Raw genomic sequence first — 22,177 nt, forward strand, 5'->3', positions numbered from 1 at the left:
GGTTTTCCATTCTTTTTCTCTGGCAAAGCACACGGGATTCAAGGGTGGAGAGTTGTTTGTTTGTTTGTTTTAATCCCTGGGAACTCTGTTTAAAATATATATATATATATATATATATATATTTTTTTTTTTTTTTCCTCTGGAAAATCTGAAAATACAGCTAATTTTGACCTTTCCAGGAAAGTTAAATATGGAAGCATTTCATGGAGGTCCTTCCCCACACTGAAGATGCTGGGCCTCAGCGGAGAAACAGTATCACCCTGTCTCAGAAGTTCTTGCCTCAATTTTTGGACTCTACCAGGAAAACTACAGCTAAAAAATGGTTGCGGAAGTCTTCTCCCCCTCAAAGTTATGTTTGTGGGTCCTTGAGCAAGGGCCATGTTTAGTTCCTTTGTACTTAGCTCAAATGTGGCTTAGTTGTATGTGGTACTTCACCCTCTTAAGTGTTTGTGCGCTGCTATGGAAGCAGGAGAGGGGAAGCGAGAAGAAGCCAAAGCCTGCCATAATGCTTCATGCCTCTGCAAAAATAACAATCCTGGCTGCCTCATCCAGCGGCCAAAAGTAGAGTTTCAGAGTTCAGTGGTGTTTGTTTAGCTTCGCAGGAGGCTGCCGCTCGCTGCGTGCTCGGGTGGGTCAGCCAGGCTGGAAGGAGCTCCCGGGAGCTCCCCGGCCGTGTGTGCTGCATGGCCTGGCCCCGAGTCGCAGCGAGGCGCCAGCAGTCGGCCTTCTCCAGATGCAGTGTGTGAGAGGCACCACGCAGCCTGCTCTGCGGGCATCTGGCGATGCTCTCCCGTCACTGGACTCAAAGAAAATGCCACTACTTTGTGTTTAGATCTGGTGGGTGACAGAGAGCCTGCTCCTAAAGCTTTGTCTTTCAAAACATCCTTTGGAAGCTGTCACTTCTGATTGTCATGTCACTTGGGTTCTTGGACCTCTGACATGTTTCTGCCTGTGAATGAATCACGCCATGTCTTCAGTGCTACAAGAGCATGTGATTGTCTTGTTTCACTAGCTTAAGGATTTTATTCTTCTGTCCTTCTGTGTAATAGCCATGCAATGTGACAATGTTTTCTGTGTTTCCTTGGCATTTCCTGAGCTCTTTTCCTGGCCTTTTCTGTTGCTTCTTGTATCACCACCAAAATATTTTGACACCCTCATTGTGAAAGTTTCCAGGCTCCTCGTTGCCACCCGCTTACATACATTTTGGGGTTGATTTGGAGAGAAAAGTTATTCCTGCCTCCCAGTCACCTGCTTTGCAGCATCTCTGCATCTCTGCATTACAGGTTTTAGATTCTTAAGCGTGGTTTCTTGCACTGCTATTAACTCTCTTAATGCAGGTGACGTTGCACCAACCCCAGAGTCTTAGCTGTGGTGTAATTATCTACAGGGAAGATGATCATCTGTTTCAGGATTAGTAAGAAGGGAGTCCCTCAGAAGAGCATCCTGTGTTCAATTTGTGCCATTTGGGGTCTGTTTATCTCCGGTAGCTCCCTCAGGACCCTTGATTGGCCTTCTGGATTTAAAAATAAAAAGCAATCAAACCACCACCACCACCAAGCCCTCTTCTTGGAAAGTTTTATCAAAGTGAGCTGTTGAACATCACAGGAACACAGACAGGCCCTTCAGTTCCTATAGGAGATGCCTGCTGTTTGTTTGCATCGTGCAAATAGAACAAGCTTCTCTTTCATCTCTGCAAGCCGTGGGGAAGGAGTTTCTGCTGGTGATACAGATTTTGACAGCTCATTAGGAGAAAGCTTTTGCGCTGCTGTGGGGCAAAACCGGACGCACCCTGCAGCCTCATCAGTCTGCTGGGGATGAAGAAATATCTGTTAATCTCATCATTAAAATTACATCAAGTAAGCAAACGACCAGGAATTAATGCCATTAATTAAAACAAGAGGAAGCTGATGCCATCTAGCAAGATGGCAGTCTCTTCATGCCAAAGCTTTGCTTTAAGAAGGAGCTGCACACATCTCTTAGGGGATAGGGTCTTGCTTATGGGCAGAGACACCCACTGCAAACCAGCTCAGCCACGGCTTGGAACCCCGATGGGATGTGAGCCTGGGAGCTCTGGCTCTCCAGATGTATGGAGCTGAGTCCCAGACTTATGTGAGCTAATCCCACATGCCCATGCACTGGCTGTCTGCAGTAGCCGGAGATTTAGTTGACCAGAACGTATTTATTCAGGAGCTGAGGAATGAACGCTTGTTTCACCAAGCCATACTAACCTTCTGCATCTCGTTTAAGCATGCATTTAAGCATTTGAAGGCCTAAGGTTCCTTCAAATTTTTGCGTGTGCATACAGACGTGTGCACATGTGCAGTGAAAAGAGCACAAGAATCCACTGGGGCATTGCTACGGTGCCTTGAATCTGTGATGCTGACGAACACAAACCCACTTTTAAATCGCAAACACTCAGTGATATCCTATTAAAATGTCAGGATGGGATTTCACCTTACAAACTACGGCTCAGGAAAGGGTATGAATACGTCTCCCACAGTGGCATGGCAAGAGAAACGGCTGGGATAATGGCAAACATTGGCCAGGTGTTTTATTTTAAGGCGATATTTGTCTAACTCCGGTACAGATAACGGCCTGGCTACTGCACAAACAGAACCTGTAGAAATAGCTTGGAAAAGACAAGTGCCTGCTACTTTGATAGAGCAGATGCTGGAGTGTGGGCACGGGAGAGGGAGGCATCTGGAGCGTGTGGTGGCTTGAATTTTTCCCCAATACATAGCATCATTTTTCCTTCTTATGTGATTCCTTTGGCCGTTTGGCCCCGTGCTTCAGTGACAAGGAGGAAAGAACTCGGTTTTGTTCTCCTCTTTAGAAACAAATGCAGCATTCCCAGAGCCCCAACTCAGGTGAACTGCATTTGACATTTCCAGCTGGAGACAGCCGGCTCCTTGCACGCATACGCATTTCGTGGGGCAGGAAGCATCTGAAAAGAAGGAAATGAAAAGAAAATGGAGTCTGGCTGTCACGAGCTCCTGAGAAGAGCTCTTGTTTCTCACCAACAGCTGCAAAAGGGATTCAGACCAACTCAGTGAAGAGAAAATACATAGAGGGAACAGAGCATTAGGGGAAGAAAGGGCTTGGGAGGGTCCTCAGCGTCCTTGGTTTTATGGCAGAGGCAGAAGCTAGGGCATTTTCTGTTGCTTTCAGGGACATCCTGGGATTGCCTGCAGCCTCTGCAGAGCTTCAGAGCATGGAAACGTTGCAGAGCAGGCAGGTGCTGCTTGTGGAGCTTCCCCAAACCCACTTAGCAGCAACGTAAGCATTTGCAGTCGTGGTGCTTTCACACCGATGGGCAGCGCGGCACCGCTTCACCGCTCTCTCACTCCCGCTTCTTGACAGAACGGGGAGAAAATATGATGGAAAAAGCTTGTTGCTGGAGATAAGGGCAGGGAGATCGCTCACCAATTACTGTCACAGGCAAAACAGAAACTCAGCATAGGGAGATTAATGTAATTTATTGCCTATTGTTAACAGACCAGAGCAGTGAGAGACTAAAACCACCTCCTGGCACCCCCAGCCCCCTGCTCCTGCAGGGGCTCTCCATGGGCTGCAGCCTCCTCCAGGCCACATCCACCTGCTCCACCGGGGGCTCCTCCACCCATGGGGGGGCTGCAGGGTGGAGATCTGCTCCATGTGGGACCCATGGGCTGCAGGGGGACAGCCTGCTCCACCAGGGGCCTCTCCACAGGCCACAGGGGAACTGCTGCTGCCTGCCTGGAGCACCTCCTGCCCTCCTGCTGCACTGCCCGTGTTTTTTTTTTCTCCCTTTCTTCACTCTGCTCTCCCAGATGCCCACCCAGTGTTGCTCCCTGGCTCAGCTCTGGCCAGCAGCAGGTCCCTTTGGAGCCATCTGGAGCTGGCTCTGATCTGACATGGGGCAGCTGCTGGGCTCTGCTCACAGAGGCCACCCCTGCAGCCCCCTGCTACCAAACCTTTGCCAAGTAAGCCCAGCACAAGTTACCTGGCACTACAGCAAAGAGGGACCTGGGCAGGCTGGAGAAGTGGCCCCACGTGAACCCAGTGAGGCTCAACAAGGCCAAGTGCAAGGTGCTGCACCTGGGCCGGGGCAATCCTAGCCATGAGCACAGACTGGGAGAAGAGCTCACTGAGAGCAGCCCTGAGGAGAGGGATCTGGGGCTGTGGTGGCCAAAAAGCCGGGCAGCAGCCAGCAGTGTGGGCAGCAGGGCAGGGAGGGGATTGTGCCCCTCTGCTCTGCCCTCCTGAGGCCCCACCTGGAGTGCTGCGTCCAGGGAGGGTGTGGGGCTGGGAGAGCGGGGCCAGAGGAGGGCCATGAGGGTGGGCAGGGGCTGGAGCAGCTCTCCTGGGAAGGCTGAGGGGGCTGGGGGTGTGCGGCCTGGGGAACAGAAGGCTCTGGGAGACCTCACAGCGGCCTTTCAATGCTCGAAGGAGGCTTATAAAAAGGTGGAGAGCGACTCTTTGCTCAATCAGATAATGGCAGGACAAGGGGGAGTGGTTTCAAACTAAAAGAAGGGAGATTTTAGATGTTAGGAGGAAATTCTTCCCTCAGAGGGTGGTGCGGCCCTGGCACAGGCTGCCCAGAGAAGCTGTGGCTGCCCCATCCCTGGAGGTGCTCAAGGCCAGGCTGGATGGGGCTTTGGGCAACCTGGGCTGGTGGGAGGTGTCCCTGCCTATGGCAGGGGGCTGGGACTGGGTGGGCTTTAAGGTCCCTTCCAACCCAAGCTGTCCTATGGTTCTATGAAGGCATTTATTGGGGGGTGGACACACATCCATGACCTCTTCCCAACCATACAAGTGGGCTGAGGCACTCTCATCTGGACACTCCCTCAGCCCCCAGTAAATATGGACACGGGGATGGGCATCACGGGCTGCTTGGAAGCAGCGTCAGCTCTCTGGAGAGCAAAGGGAGCTGATTGTCAAGGAGGGAGCAAAGCTGTGAAGTGCCTGAAAGTTGCAGAGAAAAGGTTTGCACCTTGGAGGAAGAATCCAGTGGAAGAATGCAAAGAGAAGGGTAAAGTAATCTCAGGTAGATTATTAAAATAATCTCAGGTACAGGTTGATAAAATGGTCTTTACAGAAATTTTCTGGATGGGTTGCATTCATCCAGAGGAAAAGGACACACCTGGAAGCAAGCCGTAGCCTGAAAGAGCCTTGTAAGGTCTGGAGCTGTGCAGCTGCTTAGGAGATGCTGGAGGTGGTAAGAGGGATGCAAACCTCTGGGGGCTTCAAGGCACTTAAGCTGATGGTCAGAAGACATTGATTTCTGAACCGATTTAATCATAATTAATTTAATGAAGCTTATGGATTACACTCCTCTCCTCAGGCATCCCTGTAAATGAAACACCTTGGTTGAAACCTACCAACATCAGGTGCTGTTGTCCATCTTTCAGTTTTGTCACTCAGGCTTTGCATTTGAAGTCCTCGACTTCAAATTCCCCTGGTGATTGAAAACGGCTTTCAACTGCCTCCACATCTGCCTAAATCCCTAGATTTCTGTGTTTTAATCCATCTTTGTGCTGGGGCTGCAGGGCTGTTTCTCACCGACGGCTGCAGGAGGTGACCCGCAGCTGGTTGTCCACCAGGGAGCTCCTAGAGCGACGTCTGTTTTCTTTCCATCTTCTTCTTTTCACAGAAAGGAAAAGCAAAGGGGGTTAAGGAGTCAAGATGTGCCGCTCTGGGCTGAACCTGGCAGGGAGGCCACTCAGAAATCACGCACAACATCTGGGAGCGGGCCTGGGAGATCCCCAAATGCTTTGGGATCTGCTGGTACCAAGTGCCCACGAGGCTTAACTTCATCTCTGCCTGCCAGCTGCTCAAAGGCAAACCTCGCCCAGCCGCCGTGCTCTCTGCTGCTTCTCTCCTGTGCTGCAGGAAATCCTCCCCCAAGCCTGAGCACAGCGGCACAGGTGCCCAGCAGCACACTGTAGCAGAAAATCAGATTGCAAATTGTGCCGTAAAACACTGGGAGTGATCTGCAGATAACTCGTTTTAACACAAAACCGGCTTCTTTTGGTGAATTTGCTGTCCCTAAAGCAAACCCAAGGTGCTGCAGCAGGGTCTTCAGGGGCTTGCCAGGGTGATGCTCGATCAATTTAGCTAATTCAGAGCAGTTTGGGTCACGCCTGCACGTCTGTATAGCCAGCTCTTTTTCCACTTACTCTGCATAATCTCTTTTTTTTTTTTTTTTTTTGAATTGCAGACATGTCCTTAGGCTTTATGTTTCCTGTGGGAGCAAGGCCGCAACAGCACCAAATCCAATTTGAAGGGGACAGCTGGAGGGACAAAACACATGTCCCTGCACCTCTGTGATTCGCTGGGCCAGCTGCAAATTGCCTTTGGAGACAGCAGCGTTTTGGGAATATCAGAGCAACTTTGGAGGGTTCTATTGGGATCGATTGCTCTGAGCACACCAAACATCTATGTAAAAGAGTGATAGTGCTTAGGCTCTGGTGCCCCTCTGGCTAGTTCTCTTTTTTTGGTTGTTTTGATACATTAAAGAGAAAAAAGGAAAAAAAAAAAACCAGGCAGCTCCTGGCCCTGCGGAGCTTCTCCAGGTAGATCCGTGCTGCTCCCCAGGCCCTTCACAGCACCGTGCTTTTTTCCTGGAAGGATCTGGGGAACCCAGTGCTGCCTGCTCTGGTTCTGGCTTTTTGGAGTGGTGCCATTTGGAAACCGACGTCGAAAGGTTGTGATTCCTTGCAGAAGATGTGCTTGGAACAAATCTTCACATGACTTCCAAAGAGGCGTGAGAAAGGAAATTCGGGAGTGTTTATCTTTTGGTCATAAACCAGAAATAAATGCAGAATTTCCTCGTGGACCAGAAGAGCTTGAGTTAAACCCGAGTGCCTCGTAACTTTGCTTTGCTGAGTGGGAAATAAATGAGCAATAAACCTTCAAGTGTCAACGTCCTAGAAGTGAAAGGGGACTCCCTTGTAGGGATTCCCAAGGAGAGGTGTATTTTATTTTAGAGTCAAGAAAAGGTGACATAACACCTTTATGAGCGGGGCTGAGACTTTGCTTTAGGCTGCAGCAATTCCGGGCTGGCCGTTGACAGGAGGAGTTGCGTTTCGGTGTGCTGTGAGAAAAGCTGTTTGTGTGTTTAAAAATTAAGAATTGCCGTCCAGGTAGTTAGTTTTGGCTGAAGGTCTTTGTAAGTACGACCGTGCTCTGCAACAAGTCCCCAGGGGTGCCTGTGGGCTGTGTAGGATCACTCATTCCCCCCCCACGCACACATCTCAGCTCCTTGAAGGTTCCTGAGAAGCGGAGCACCTTGACGTGCTTTCTCTTCTCATCCATCTTCATGCTTTGTTTTCACATTCCCCTTCTTCTCTCTTTTAAAAGCCGTTCATCATCATCATCTGCATGGGAAGGTGGTTCTGCACCTCTGTCCCACCTTCCTCTTTTATTTTATGGCCTGTAGGGGAAACTATCACCGAAATATTTCAGGACAGCACAGCTGCACCTGAGCACGGAGTTGAAATAACGCAGCGCTTCTGGTTTACTCAGAGCATCCCTCCTTACTCGAGCCAGTGCTGACCGTCGCAGACGGCACTGCCAGGCCTGGTAATTCTGGGGAAACTCACCAAACTGCATTGATTTCTGCAGAATTTGTCCTGGTGGGGACAGAGCATTAATTAAAAGGCATTATAAGCTCACAAACGCGGCCTGCTGCGTGTGTTCTTCCACTAATCTTACCAGGGTATTTATAACGAGGACACAAATGATTTCCCCAGCAAACCAGACCATCTCCGCGGAGCCTGCCGCAGGAAGCAGGAGGCTTCTGCTGCGCCTCTGAGACTGAGCAGGACCTTCAGCAGCTTGGGCTGAAGCTCCACGGGGCAGCAGGGGCAGTTGGGGGGTCCCAGATGAAGGTGGGGAGGTGCCAGCGCACCCCAAAACAAGGGGGCAGAGGGACCAGCCCCACTTCCATCGGGTTCAGCTTCCCTCTCTCTGCTCACCCCTCGTGCTGGCCATCTTGCACAATGGCTTGTGCTGAAACTGGTGTCAGGGGAACGTTTCCATCCTTGTTAGACAGAAAAATAAAAGGGAAAAGGCCCTGCCAGCAGGCCATGGGCACGCAGAGAGGCAGCGTGGCCACGTATCGGCGTGACAAAGGTTTGTTTTTCTTTTTTTTTTTTGTTTTCCCCCCTCCATCTGCACGCACAAAATGCCAGCTGTTGGTTTATTTTAACGTAAGGTTTTAATGAGGAGCACTGCCCGGCAAGAGCAAACCAACCCAACCCAACCCCTGCAGGCTGACAGGAGGGGAATGCCGCGTGTGTGCGCAGCGAGCTGGGCGCTTCTCTGCCTTCCGATGTTTTATTCAGTGCCTCAGAGCTGTGAACTGCTAACGAAACAGTTTGGCCGTATTTTTGAGACCGGAGACGGCTTGGATCCAGCTCTGCTGTTTTGAGATCCCCGAGCTGGATGTTGAGTTCCCTCAGCGTTTCGGTGAACTCCAGCATACACTGAACACGTCGCGTGTTTGCGCCACAGCCACGCTAATTAACACAGCTTAACGAGTTAGCAGAGGCGAGTGTGGCCGTACCACCAGCGATGCTCATGTGAGCACAGTCTGACTTCACCGATTTTTATTCCAGACTTATCTCATGATAGCCTGGAAGACAACTGGTCACGGGTCAAACCCCGGAGCAAACGGCACCGTAACTCCTTTAGAACCCCTCCTAGTGAGCGCTGGCCCTTACGGTGTGCAGTTTAACTTCGTATTTCAGCCCTCTGGGGTATTTTCAACCCTTTGGGGCAAAGCTAGCGAGCTGTTTTACGACCTGCAGCACAGCCTGGGTGCAGTCCAGCAGGTGGTGCGCAGCTCCTTTTGTGTCCCTCTCCTTACGAAAAAAAAAACCACTTTAAAATAGCAAAGGCTCTCCGGGAGTTGCTCCTTGCCTTGCAGTCCTCCATGTCAGGATATTTACGGCATAACACAAATCGTAGAGAACACACGGGTTGAACAACACGGAGCAAACATAAAGCTCAGCTTTAGGGGTAACACACTCCAGCGTCCCCTCCCGTGCTCCCTTCCACGCGCCGCACGTCGCTCTCACCACCTCACGGTCCACGCTCGCTGCGTTAGCAAGAAACGCACGCATTTCAGAACACAAAGCGCTATAAAACACCGCAAGCCCTGCCAGCCGTCCACCCTTCCTGGCCCCGCTGTGAAAAGGAAGCGCCTTTCCTTCGCAGGGAACGTCTCCAAAAGCCGGGTGTCCGGGGTGCAGCCCCAGGGGCCGGCCCTTCACTTGTTTCTCGTGCTCGTGCTGGATTCGGTGTAGCCTCCGGCCTCCTTGGTGATGGTGAAGGCCCTTTCGGCGGAGCGGTGCGGCAGCAGCAGCTTGTAGACCGCCGCCCGGTACTTCTTGGAAATGAGGTTGTAGAGGATGGGGTTGATGGAGGCGCTCAGGTAGAAGAGCTGCAGGGCGAAGATGTTGAAGTACTGGGAGAAGAGCATCATCCTGGTGTCCTGGGTGTTTATGAAAATGATCCTGCCAATGTGGAAAGGCAACCAGCAAATTATAAAGGCCAGAATCACCACAGCTACAAGACAAAACAACACGTGCAAGAGTTAAGGAGCGAGTTAACTTATCAAGCTCTACGTCACGCGGCTGCTTTTGGAGGTTTTTCAAGCGGGTACGAATGAAATAGAGAAATAAATAGCCCCGAGCTGAGAATGGGAACAGCATCGGGTCCAGCAGTGAGCCTTTGGATTAAAAGGCAACTGGCAAGATCCGACAGCTGAACTCCGACAGCTGAGTTTGCCGAGAGGAATGTAAACAGCTGTAAGAGCACTGTAACATCTGGGCGGCACAGCCAGCACAGCAAAGATTCCCCTCGGCACCGACTGCACTGCCATGTGTGTGGTAGGAAAGGGAAAAAGAAAGCCTGAGCAAGGAGAGGTGCCTTTGAGGAAGCACCGAGCAGACTGCCCCGTACAGAGGCTGCTCCTTTTGCACCTATGTTGGTGTAAAATGCTGCACGGTCAGAGCTGTTACGGAGGAAGCTCAGACATCCCAGCTCCCACTGTGTGAAGACCCTACTGTGTTAATCTGACTCATTTTCCCCCTAAAACTCCTACGTGTAGCCCTGGACAGTTACAGCTGCAGATACTGCCCAGGTGTGTCTCTAGCTTGAGGCACTCCAGGTATTCCCGTGGTCTTGCGAAGCTTCCTAACACAACACCTTTAAAAGGTGCTTCAGCACCTACAAATCTTGCCATGGCCACGTAGCTGGAGCAGATGGGGGAAGAACCAAATAAGCCTAAGGTTTAAAGAGTCACCTGTGAGGTAACCTGTTTCTCAGCACTGATTCTTACAAAATAAAGTAGTGCGTCCACATTTTAAATTATTTTTGCTTATAAGTGCACATAAGTAAAACAAATAAGCATTCGTGGAGGATCCTTCATCTTTTTCAGAGCTTAGAAAAAGCAATATAGGCAAAGCGAGTTTATGCCTGGAATAATACATCAATGGTACCTGCTCCTTTGAGAAAAGTAACTATCTTCATATCAATATGTATATATAGGATATACAGACATATAGAAATAAATGCCTTTCTTTTGCTGAAAATGGGAATGGCATCAAGTCCAATTATGAGTCTTTGGATTTGGACGTGTGTGTTTCTGTACTTTCTGCTACTCTATTTCTGCCCAGCTGATCACATCCTCGGTACAAGAAAGCTCCCAAGGAGATCACAAAACCCTTCCCACCGGTGAGTGAGCAAGCAGGGCATTTTATTTCAAGCTCGTTAATCAACAATTAGGTTAATTTTGTGTGTGTGTGTGAGATCAGTCACTATCTACAAACTTTGCAGTCCCTGACCGGATCGGGACCCCCAGCTTCCCAGCGCCTAACACTCATTCAACGAACACGAGCAAGAAAATGAATGAAGAGCTGAGTGCTGTGCATCAGCAGGAAGAGCTTTGGTGCAGTGCCACCTGTTTGGAAACAGCCCCGAAGGGTTTAATGCCAGTCTGCAGCCTGCCTGAAAATCCCACTGAGTAGAAAATCCCACTGATTTTTTATTTTTTTTTTTTCAGAGGCAGAAATTTGCCAGCAGGAGGTGGCTGGGACTGCTGGGATGCTGGGTTTTCTGAAGTGGCAGACCACCAAGAGCCTCGTATGCAGTAAACCCCCCCCCCCCAAAAGGTAATATTTTTAAAAAAAAGGGGTATTTGTGTGGAGCCAGCGTAGCTGCTGGCTGTGTGGTGTCGGAGAGTGGCACCCCTGGAGTGAACGGCTGGGCACCTGGGCTGTTCTCCTGCATTCCCTCTGCCCTGCATGGGGTCCTGTGGATGTTTTAGCCCTGTCCCTAAAACATCCTGTCCCTAAAAGATGAGCATGGCCCCAAATTCTTCCCCCTGCCTCCCCACCTGCTGCGGTGCCCAGATGCCGCTGGTGAGGTGCGTGGGGGCCCTCTGAAGCCGAGCAGCCCCGAAATGGGCAATTTATGGCAAAAAATCAGGGAAGAGGCTGCCAGAGACAGCTCCTGCGTGCCATAGAGGGTCTGCGGGACTCACCCAGGATCTTGACGGTCTGGCGGTGTCCCCGCTCCCTGAGGGCTGCGCTGGGGCCCCGCAGGCGCCCCTTGCTGCGCCACAGCTCCCGGCCGATGAAGCCGTAGAGGACGTTGAGGCAGAGGACGGGCAGGACGAAGTAGGAGGTGGTGACCCAGAACATGGTGGCCAGCAGGCCGGACTCGAGGGCCTGCGGGGTGGGCTTGCACTCGCGGCCGAAGTCGGTGTGGTTGTCGGGCTGCTCGACGCCCACCAGGAAGAAGAAGGGTCCGGCCGAGAGCAGGGCGAAGGCCCAGAGGGCGCTGATGACGGCCTTGACGCGGCGCTTGGTCACCACCACCTTGGCCTTGAGGGGGAAGCAGACGGCGAGGTAGCGCTCCACCGTCAGGGCGGTGATGTGCAGGATGGTGCAGTAGGTGCAGCCCTCGCTCAGGTAGTGCGAGAGGCGGCACAGCAGCTGCCCGAAGATCCAGGGCCGCGAGCGCCACAGGCGGTACAGGTCCAAGGGCAGCCCCAGCAGGATGAGCAGGTCGGACACGGCCATGCTGCTCAGGTACAGGTTGGTGGTGGTCTTCATGGCGCGCTGCCCGCACACCACCAGCACCGTCAGCACGTTGCCCACCACGCCGAGGGCGAAGAGCCCGGCACACACGGCCGTCACCGGGATCAGTGCCCTCACCGGCAGCGCTGAGCACAGCCGCTCGTCGCACGGCTGCCCTGGCCACGGCGCCTCGCCATGGCTGCCATTCCCCTCGCCACCCCACACGGGGGCTGCCGCCATCTCAGCCCCTCTCCTCCTCCCCCTCCTCCTCCTCGTTCTCCTTCTTCTCCTTCTCCTCCTTCTCCTTCTCCTCCGCCGCCTCTCGGAGCCGGGCCCGCCCCGGCCCCCGCCCCGCAGGGAGGCGGCTGAGGGCGGGCGGCAGCCGCCGCGGCGTGGTTGGAAGGGGACTCGGGGACAACGACAAAGAATGAGGCTTTTCTTTTATTATTATTAATATTTTTTTTTTCCACAGATTTGAAAGATAACTCTGCTACATCGTTTTATTTTTTATTTTTAATGCATTTCCTAGGAGGCTAGACAGTTTTCGGCCTCGTGGAGCCCGACGCTTTACAGTTGCAAAGTGATATGTTTGGTAGTGTATCTATAACGTCTTAAAAAGTTCATTTTTTTTTCTTTTTTCATTTTTTTTTTTTTGGAATGTACAGTATATGAGGTAAAATTAAGATTACATTAAAAACCTGTCTTCAGTGCAGTAATGCGCACTGAGGCTCAAAATGGCAAATACGCTAGTAAATGACTATCAAAAATAGGAGCTCATTTGAATTTTACTATGAAAAACACAAAGCCACCGCAGGCGACCTGCGGCGACAAATCTTACCGCTTTTGAGACATTCAACCGTTAAGAAATCTCTGGGCTTATTACACTCAAACCTCATTTGTACTGCCAAACATGGCACTTTTACCAAGGTTTTCTAGAAAACACCTGTTAGCACTGTAGCCTGTGGGAAGGAATCGGCCCATACAGAAAAATGACAAATCGGAAAGGAAATGTAAACATACAGTACAAAGACAGATCATCCTCGCCACTTGGAGGCCAAGTTCTTTGCCATTTCTTTTTTTTTTTTTTTTTTAAAAAACAAAACTCAGCAACATTTTTTTTTTTTCTACAGCACAGATCATTGGACGTATAAACAATTACAATACATGCCCGTTATAGGAGAAATTCTTCAGAGATCTTCAAAGCACAAGACAGAGGTTCCTTTTTTATTATTATTAAGACCGACAGAAGTGTTTAATACCATTAAAAATGCTAAACTGAACACAACTAGAAGTCATTAATGATCCACTATCTCGTAACTCAAATAAATTAAAAATAGCTAATTACAAAGTGTATAACAAATAACGTAAGTGTGATGAGACAAGAATTTGTTTAAAGATAGGTTCACTACAAGCTTTGTGTCACTGGCAATCATTGACATCTAGCAAGATGTTCAATGGGATACTTGATAAAATTCAGTCTGGTCATTCAAGAACTCACAAATGCAAGCTCACAAAACATTGATGAGTTATGCAATTGCAAAGTGCTCTAATGCAACATTAACTACATGCAATCAACAATTTGGTACAGTATCCAAAGAGACATTACATTAAACATTAGGATCTCAAGAAAAAGCAGCTTTAAGTTTTCTGGTGCAAATTACTACACTTCGTCTCTGATTTGGTGCCCCAAAGAAAGAAAGATAGATAGAAAAAAAAGAAAAAAGAAGAAAAAAAAAAGAAGGCAGTGCTCGATTCTGGTGGATATGGCAAGTGAATGTCAGGGGTAACAGCAAAAATTCAGTAATGAATTTTATCTCAAAGATCTATTAACTAGCCAAAATCAGAGGGCACAGACACCTGTATAAACTGCATCCGATCAAAGGTCAACTTCAGAAATGCATTTTTAAATTTACGTAACAAATCTAAAAAGTTCTCTCTCGCTCTCCCTTCTGTATTCGTAAGAAGTAAAAGAGGCATTTTTTTTTATGAGTAAACATCAAATCCTGGGGGCAAGATAAACCACTTGTGCCATCCCCTTGTAGTCTTCCAAAAACATCTACTTGCAGTGAAGAACTCCACATTTATCAGGTAAGAAGCTTCCTTCGTGCACACTCTTCCATCCAGTTTATTATTTGCTGCCTGAGAAAAGCCCCTTCTGTTTTTCATCATGAATCCTGCTTCCCAAATAATTAAGACAAATGAGGAGGTAGAAATACAGCGCTAAATTGCTTTCACAGCATCAGATTAATATTGTATACAGCACAAGTTTGTTAAGTGTAAGTTTTAAATGCGTTCTACACATTCTTCCCTGTTATGGTAGTAACCCTTAAAAGTGTGGGCCAGGTTTTTACACTTGAGTTTACTGATCAAACCCTTTTCATTTAAACACTGCTCGCCCCATATGAAGTTTGTACTGCAAGAAGGCATATTAAAAAAAGATTGTATTTCTGTGGCTTGCATTCTACTAACACGTGTCAGCCTATACCTACCAGTAAGCTTTTTAAAGTGGCTGAAAAGGTTTGCATCAGTCCCAATGCCGGTGCTAAATGCCTGTTTTTCTTTTGTAAAAGCAAGAGAACAGAATTATTTTTTAGATTATGAGAAAGTAAAATGTAATGGGCAGCATTCTAAAATAAATCTGTTTTCTTCACTTTATTACAAAGTACTGGATGATAACAGCGATCAGAATGGAAAAGATAGCAAAAAGTGCAAGAATGACAGCAGCACACACTTGGTCGCTCTGTGACCATTGTGTCCTTGTGGTTTGCACAGTGTCCTTGTTGGTGCTGGCCGGTGGTTCAGTCCTCTGAGAGATGAATAGCACTGGTGCGCTGTAGGGGCCTACCAGGTCCTGATGACCTGCTGCCTCCTGGCACTGGCGAATGGCACATGCACGAAAACGATATTCACAGTTCAGCTGGAGGCCTGTGTATCGGAACGACCAGTCCGGACCCTTGTAAATCTGTCGACAGAGAAAAAGGGATACATCAAGTAAAAATGCCATATGTACACATACATACCTCAGTATGCTTTTCTTTAGGGAGACAGGCTGAGAGAGCTGGGTTTGTTCAGCCTGGAGAAGAAAAGGCTCCAGGGAGACCTCATAGTGGCCTTCCAGTACCTACAGGGCGCTACAGGGAAGCTGGGGAGGGACTCTTTGTCAGGGAGAGGAGTGATAGGATGAGGAGGAATGGCTTTAAACTAAGAGAGAGGAGATTTAGATCAGTTATAAAGAATAAATTCTTCACTCAGAGAGTGGTGAGGCCCTGGCACAGGCTGCCCAGAGAAGCTGTGGGTGCCCCATCCCTGGAGGTGCTCAAGGCCAGGCTGGATGGGGCTTTGGGCAACCTGGGCTGGTGGGAGGTGGGCTGGAACCAGGTGATCTGTAAGGCCCTTTCCAATCCAAGCCATTCTGTGATTCCATGGTAACGGTAATTGTGTTTTCACCCATGCAAATAAAAATGTACAGAAAAGCTCACAGCTTAAATACTAGAAAGTCTCCAGTCTTTTTTGTGATGCACAGGAAAAGAACCACAAGTTCTCTTACTGCATGATGAGGACACGCTAACTAAACTCTTTCAGAAGCTGTAATATTAAAAGGTATTTTTAGTGACCACTTACAATGTAAATACCACACCAGTGGCTCTAATATCTGCTATCATATCACAGGATTTCAGGTAATTAACTACATCAAGCTGCTTCATTTATTAAGTCTAACCAATCCAACGTACTTCGCTGTAGTTGAGTTACTGCGTGTAATTTACTGTAATTTAGCCCAGTAAGCCCTACATTGGGAAAGCTGCAAGGAGCCCTTCCCGTGATTCTTAATTTCGTCAGACCCCAAGACACAGATGACTTTTGTTGGGGTGTTCTCCGTGGGTTCAGTTCAGGTTCAGTTCACAACTCTTCAGCACGGAGTGCCTAATGCAGTTAAATCTAAATGCTGGTTTCTGATTTTAATTAATTTTCAGCTATGCAAAGGCCCCGTAAAAGCTAATAAAATCCCATGCAGGCGCAATTTCTGTTAGTAGATGTATCAACAGGAACTAAGCTATTATGTGGGTAGCCTGGTAGAGTTTGATTTCCCTCTTCAAAACCCTTCATCTTTTTTTCTTTCCATTATCTGGATTTATTTAATTGGTAGCAGGATACGGAAATATCACATCAGTTGTTTTGCCCACAGTTATTTTATTGTTAGACAGCATTTCACAAGTGCAAACCGCCAACAATTCAATGAAAGGAGCAGGAAATCTGTTCTGATTTTGTTGTGTGAGGACTTATTGCTGTGCCTGTGGCTACTCGTGGACTCAGCCCTCCGACAGGCTGGCAGCTGAGCATTACTGGACTCTACAACTGGGGATTCTTGGAAAAAAGCTTTCCTTATCTCAAGAAATCGCTGGCACGGAGACAGGACAGGTCACTGGAAATGTGGCTTCAAGATTTTGCTAATTTATGTAGTGTATTTGGCAGTGAGCAATGAGACCACATGTACACATCCTACTCTGAGCCGAAGCTGGCCAGCATTGTGGTGGGTAACAAAAAGGGCTTTGACAATGCTAACTGCAACAGGAGGGCTAAAGAGCACATTGCTCTGTTGCCTGATGAGGTTGGTCAACTCCCAAATAGGGATGAATGTACAGTAAAGTCATTTAATGCCTTCTTTGCCTCTGTAACACCAATGATGGGCCCCGAGACCTCTGGAGCCTCTGGGTTGGAGGACTGCGACCTGGGGAGTGGGAAGCTCCCGGCTGATGTTGAACCTGTTTGGGATTTGCTGCTCCAGCTGAATGCCCACAGCCTATGGGCCTGATGGGATTCATGCCAGGTACTGAAAGAGTTGCCTGGTGTTACTGTGAGACCTCTCTCAGGTATTTATCGAGGGCTGTGGGAATCTGGAGAGGCCCTGGCTGACTGGAAGAAAGAGGACCCTGCTAATCACAGGCCTCTCGGTCTCACTTTGGAACCCGGTAAAATTATGGAGATTATTCTGGGAGTTACCCACCTACTGGATGGATGGATGGAAAGCAGCAGAGTTGTTTTTTTCTATTTGTCTCAAAAAGTTGTAGTAAATGGGGGTAACGTCAGGCTGGCGGCCAGCCACTGCTGGGGTTCCCAGGGCCCTATTTTGGGGCCAGTTCTCCTCAGTGTTTTCAGGAATGACCTGGACACAGGATTTGAATACACGCTAGGCAAGTTTGGGGCTGATATGAAATTGGGAGGAGTTGCTGATTCCCCTGAGGGTAGGGAGGCCCTACAGAGAGAGGGCTCCTCATGAGGGGGAGCAGAGAGGGAGGTGCTGATCTCCTCTCTCTGGTGCCTGGTGATGGTTTAATTTAAGTTGCCCTGTGTGGAGTTGGACTCTGATCCACATGGGTCCCTTCCAATTCAAGACTTTCTAATGAATCTCTGTTTTACCCTAGCTACAGCTACACCAGCTGGCATGGGGTACTACCCTCAGCACAGTGTCTCCCGTGTTTTGCCTCAAGTTACCACCCCTTGGCAGGGGTGCTGGAACTAGATGGCCTTTAGGATCCCCTCCAACTCAAACCATTCTATAATTCCATGAACGTATAGCATTCTATTCTAATTCTACCTCAAATTAGTTTGCTGGGGTATTTACAGGATTGTTTCATAACCCCTTTAAGGGCCTGATGGATGTATACAGCTCAAATAGTGGATTGTTAATGCTTTTTGTCTGAAACATGTAGGGAGCAATGACACAAGGAACTCAGCTGCCTGATTGGGGGGGGGGGGGAGAAGAGAGTTACATTTTTGCAGGGAAATGGTAGTAAGCACCATAAAATTGATGTCCCTTCACAAGGCAGATTAGTTTTGGTCCATGTCAGAGAAAACTCTCACCGCCATGTTTAAGTACCTTAAGGGCTGTTTGTGTGGTGTTTACTTCTTGACTGCTTCAATATAAATTTCTGCAAGCTGCTCTTCTCATTTTACTGCAATTTATTGTGCTAACCTCTTCTGGAGAGCCAAAAGGAATCACACACCTCATTCTATTTTATTTCCAGACTTCAACTGTAACCTTTAGCTTTTTGTCCATCTCATTTGCCAATGCAAGGAGCTCATCAAAGCATGATTTGAATCCATTTCTAGAAGCAAGCATGCCGACTGCACCCTGCTTATATATGTAATGTTGCAGTTGCAATTTTCAAGTTCCAGTAAAGAATATTTACATGGCAAGATAACAAACACCTTGGATTACAGTTCAGCTTAGACTGAAAAACTTAACAAATGGACACAACAAACACAGCACTACACTACAATCACACAATCATCTAGGTTGGAAAAGACCTTCAAGATCAAGTCCAAACATCAGCCTGACCTACCATGTCTCATCACACATCTCTCAAAAACCTCCAGGGCTGGGGACTCCACCACTTCCCTGGGCAGCCCGTTCCAATGCTTGACCACCCTCTCTGTGAAGAAATTTTTCCTAATATCCCATCTAAATCTCTCCTGGCACAACTTTGAAACTGTCTCCTCACATCCTATCACTTGTCACCTGAGAAAAGAGACTGACACTCTCCTCACTGCAACCTCCTTTCAAGTAGTTGTAGAGAGAGATAAGGTCTCCCCTCAGTGTCCTCTTCCCCAGAAGTTATGATATATGAAAATATTAAGGCCTATAATCTACCAAAGCACAGGCAACACTTATTTAATATTGGCCTATAATAAAATTATAACATATCAGAACTAATTGTGCTTCCTTTCTGGAAGGAAACCTGCTTGCTTAATAGTGTGAAACAGAATTTAGAAGCCTAATTCCATGTCAATTATCAGGCAGTTTATAAGGAAGCTAAATAAGCACCGCACAACCCCTTTTAAATGCAGACTAATTTGTAATTTGGTATTTCAGACTGCATCTTTGGATAGTCTGAAAACTGAAATCAACACACACTCTCAACTGCTTGACCCTGGAAGTTACAGCATGCCCTACTACTGAAATCTGCTGGTAAGAAATTAATAACTGAGTTATACAAAAAACCAAGCATTTCTACACCTGAATGTTTACTCTGCATAACTAGGGGTCTTTCCCATCTGCAGTTCTCTACAGAGAAGTGGGATTTACAAAATCAGACCTTTCAAAATACTGCTTAGCATTTTCAAAGAGTTCTTAGTGCAATTATAACTTTTTTTTTTTTCTCTCAATTCTGTATGGTTTGCTGTTTTTTCTTTTTGCCTGTTCTTCCCATTAGCAGACAACTTCCTCACCACTTGAGGTGTCAAGCTGTATTTAGCAAACATCAGTATTACCCAGAGAGGCTGCAACTTCCTGCCATATTTATATTACTCATATCCCTTTAGTGTATGAGAACAGTTTTAGGAGACACTACCTTATATTATTTACTAAAAAAAAAAAGCGATGTGGCAAGAGGTTGGTAGCAGGGGGCTGCAGGGGTGGCCTCTGTGAGCAGAGCCCAGCAGCTGCCCCATGTCAGATCAGAGCCAGCTCCAGATGGCTCCAAAGGGACCTGCTGCTGGCCAGAGCTGAGCCAGGGAGCAACACTGGGTGGGCCTCTGGGAGAGCAGAGTGAAGGAAGAAAAGAAAAAAACAACGTGACATCAGCTTGGAGAGAGGAGTGAAACCCAGCCCTGCAGACAGACCCCTAGGCCAGTGCAGCAGGAGGGCAGGAGGTGCTCCAGGCAGGCAGCAGCAGTTCCCCTGCGGCCTGTGCAGGGAGAGGCCCCTGGTGGAGCAGGCTGTCCCCCTGCAGCCCATGGGTCCCACATGGAGCAGATCTCCACGCTGCAGCCTGTGGAGAGGAGCCCACGCAGGAGCAGGGGGCTGGGGGTGCCAGAATCCCGTGGGAGGGACCCCATGGGGAGCAGAGGCAGGGAGGGACCGTGAAGGAGCAGCAGAGATGAAGCGTCAGGGACTGACCACAGCCCCCATTGCCCACTGTCCCCCTGAGCTGCTTGGTGGGAGGAGGTGGAAGAGGGTGGATGGGGTGTTTTTAGCTTGGTTTTAGTCTCACACTGCTCTGGTCTGTTAGAGATAGGCAATAAATTATATTAATCTCCCAACGTTGAATCTGTTTTGTCTGTGATTATAACTGTTGAGTGATCTCCCTGTCCTCCTCTCCACCCTTGAGCCCCTGCTGTTGTATTTTCTCCCTTTTTCCTGTGAGGAAGGGGTGTAAAAGTTCAGTTATGGTAGAGTGCAGCTGCCCAGCAGGGTAAAAACACCACACATGGTGACTAACACAATAATCTTAAATCTAAACTATTTATTGAAAACAGTAATTGAAGAAACATATCGTAACTTAAACATAGCCTACCTGTTTGAATTCTGAGTCTTTTCCCACCATGACCTGAAGGCAGTAAATAACTGGATCACCCTTCATGGGCTGCAGAACCTCCCATGTGATTTCACACGTATGATCGTTTATTCTCTCTATCCTTGGTGCTGAAGGAAGATCACAAAAGGAACAGCTAAGCTCTGTTTTTTGTCACTTAACATCACATTATCATGATTACTACAAAAAAAAAGTGCTGTTTTTTTTTGTCTTAGAGAAGCAAGAGATTCATATTCAAATGTATTTTTCCAATGTTTTCTGGAACAGACAAGTGATACATTGATCTCTTGCTAGTTTAAGTAACCTCTGACAGAAAGCAAGTAAAATTTGGTCACCACAAATGTGTATCTCATGCTAGAAAATGAGCTGCTATGCTTAAAATTATTCTAAACGTGTCAAAGAGAATTGTGACCTTGAATTACACCAACAGCTTGGTCACTCTCTCTTGGTAAACAAGGATTCTAATTATAAACCTTGTTATGTCAAAGTACTTATAAATCCCAAGTCCCTCATTTCTGGAGCTAATATTTTAGGCTTTAGGCAATTACATTAAAGGTGCATCACCTCAAAGTCTCTACCCACACTGTGAAAACAGCTTAGCATTCTACAGGTAACATAATACCACCACCAAATGTCCATCTTTCTAATCCCCACCCCATTCCACCCACCTTCAAAAAAACAAACCAAACCAAAACAACAACAAAATCAAAAACAAAACAAAACAAAACATCTTTACCTTTCAAGGCAGCTGGAACAGATTTGGGAGTAGTGAAAATATATTCTTGAGAAAGGGGACCTTCACCAGCTTCATTGCATGCCTGAATACAAAATTTGTATGACGTTGACTCACTGAGTCTTTGTACTTTGTATGTATGACATGGTCCTCTGTATAAGGATACAAACCTGAAAATGGAAAGGGTGGCTTATAGTAAATATAGAAAATGACCTCTGAAGTAGTCAGATTGTCTTGTAATTTATGCCCATCATTTCCCAGAACCTAATGAGAACCCCCGAAATATTTCAGGCTTCAACAGTATTCTGTGATTCTGACACTATAAAACAATGAGCTTATTTTCCAGCATTAGGCTTTTGTTTCTCATGACCCAGAAATAAAACCTCTTTTTACCACCAAGTACTACAGGCTGCCTCTTGGCAAAATGATCCTAAGCACTTTCAGGCACCCTTTTCTGCTTGAAATGAGAAAGGAGATAGTAGTTCTCTCCCTCCCAATGAACTGTGTGTACTACTTTCCTTCTGCCATCTACTCTCCCAATGTCCTTAGCTTTTCAAAATTAGGCAGACTAGATTTTAGCTATCTACACTTCAGCAACTTTCCCTTACTACACTTAAACGGTCATGGGTCCAACCATCTCAGCTTACATCCTGATTTAACATGAAAGAAAAGATCCCTTAAAATGATAATTTGTACTATATCATGGCTTTATTTTCTACTAGAAATAACTGCATGTAAAGACAGCAGAAAAAGAATTCACTCCTTCCAATATCAAATATATCAAATTCACAAGACAGACTAAATACTATGACAAAATACTTAATGAAATGTAAGAGAAGAGTATGCCGCTATGAAACATTTAATTATACTCTCCATACTGAACTGTAAATAAAAAGCTATGAAGTTTTTAATCTTGTACTTCGCAGCACCGAACAGTAGAGCCCTTCTGCCTTGCCAGATGAGAACAGCTCTTACCTCTCTTCCAAATCAAGCAAAGCATATGGAATTTTGCCCTGTAATACAATTTCCAAGCACCAGGTGCCAATAATACTGAGCAGATTAAG

General features: G+C 47.6%; 2 protein-coding genes across 5 annotated transcripts in view; both read right to left on the reverse strand.

Annotated features, from left to right (window-relative positions):
* Nucleotides 1-9,253: 9,253 nt before the first annotated feature.
* On the reverse strand, nucleotides 9,254-12,308 carry MLNR (motilin receptor; the record flags this gene model as incomplete). Its single annotated transcript, XM_084284539.1, has 2 exons — nucleotides 9,254-9,552; nucleotides 11,531-12,308. 2 exons carry the CDS (start codon nucleotides 12,306-12,308, stop codon nucleotides 9,254-9,256), a joined length of 1,077 nt encoding a protein of 358 aa, XP_084140665.1.
* An 89-nt stretch (nucleotides 12,309-12,397) lies between these two features.
* Nucleotides 12,398-22,177, reverse strand: part of FNDC3A (fibronectin type III domain containing 3A) — a 115,348-nt gene continuing 105,568 nt past the window's right edge. For all 4 annotated transcript variants that reach the window (XM_084297986.1, XM_084297985.1, XM_084297987.1 and 1 more), the window contains 3 exons: nucleotides 21,117-21,283; nucleotides 20,363-20,490; nucleotides 12,398-15,030 (listed from right to left, as the gene is read on the reverse strand). In XM_084297986.1, coding sequence (XP_084154112.1) covers nucleotides 14,716-15,030; nucleotides 20,363-20,490; nucleotides 21,117-21,283 — 610 coding nt within the window. In that variant the 3' untranslated portion in view covers nucleotides 12,398-14,715. The remainder of the gene's footprint in view (nucleotides 15,031-20,362; nucleotides 20,491-21,116; nucleotides 21,284-22,177) is intronic.

The sequence above is a fragment of the Netta rufina genome (assembly GCF_964035555.1).
Source record: "Netta rufina genome assembly, chromosome: 1".
NCBI lineage: Eukaryota > Metazoa > Chordata > Aves > Anseriformes > Anatidae > Netta > Netta rufina.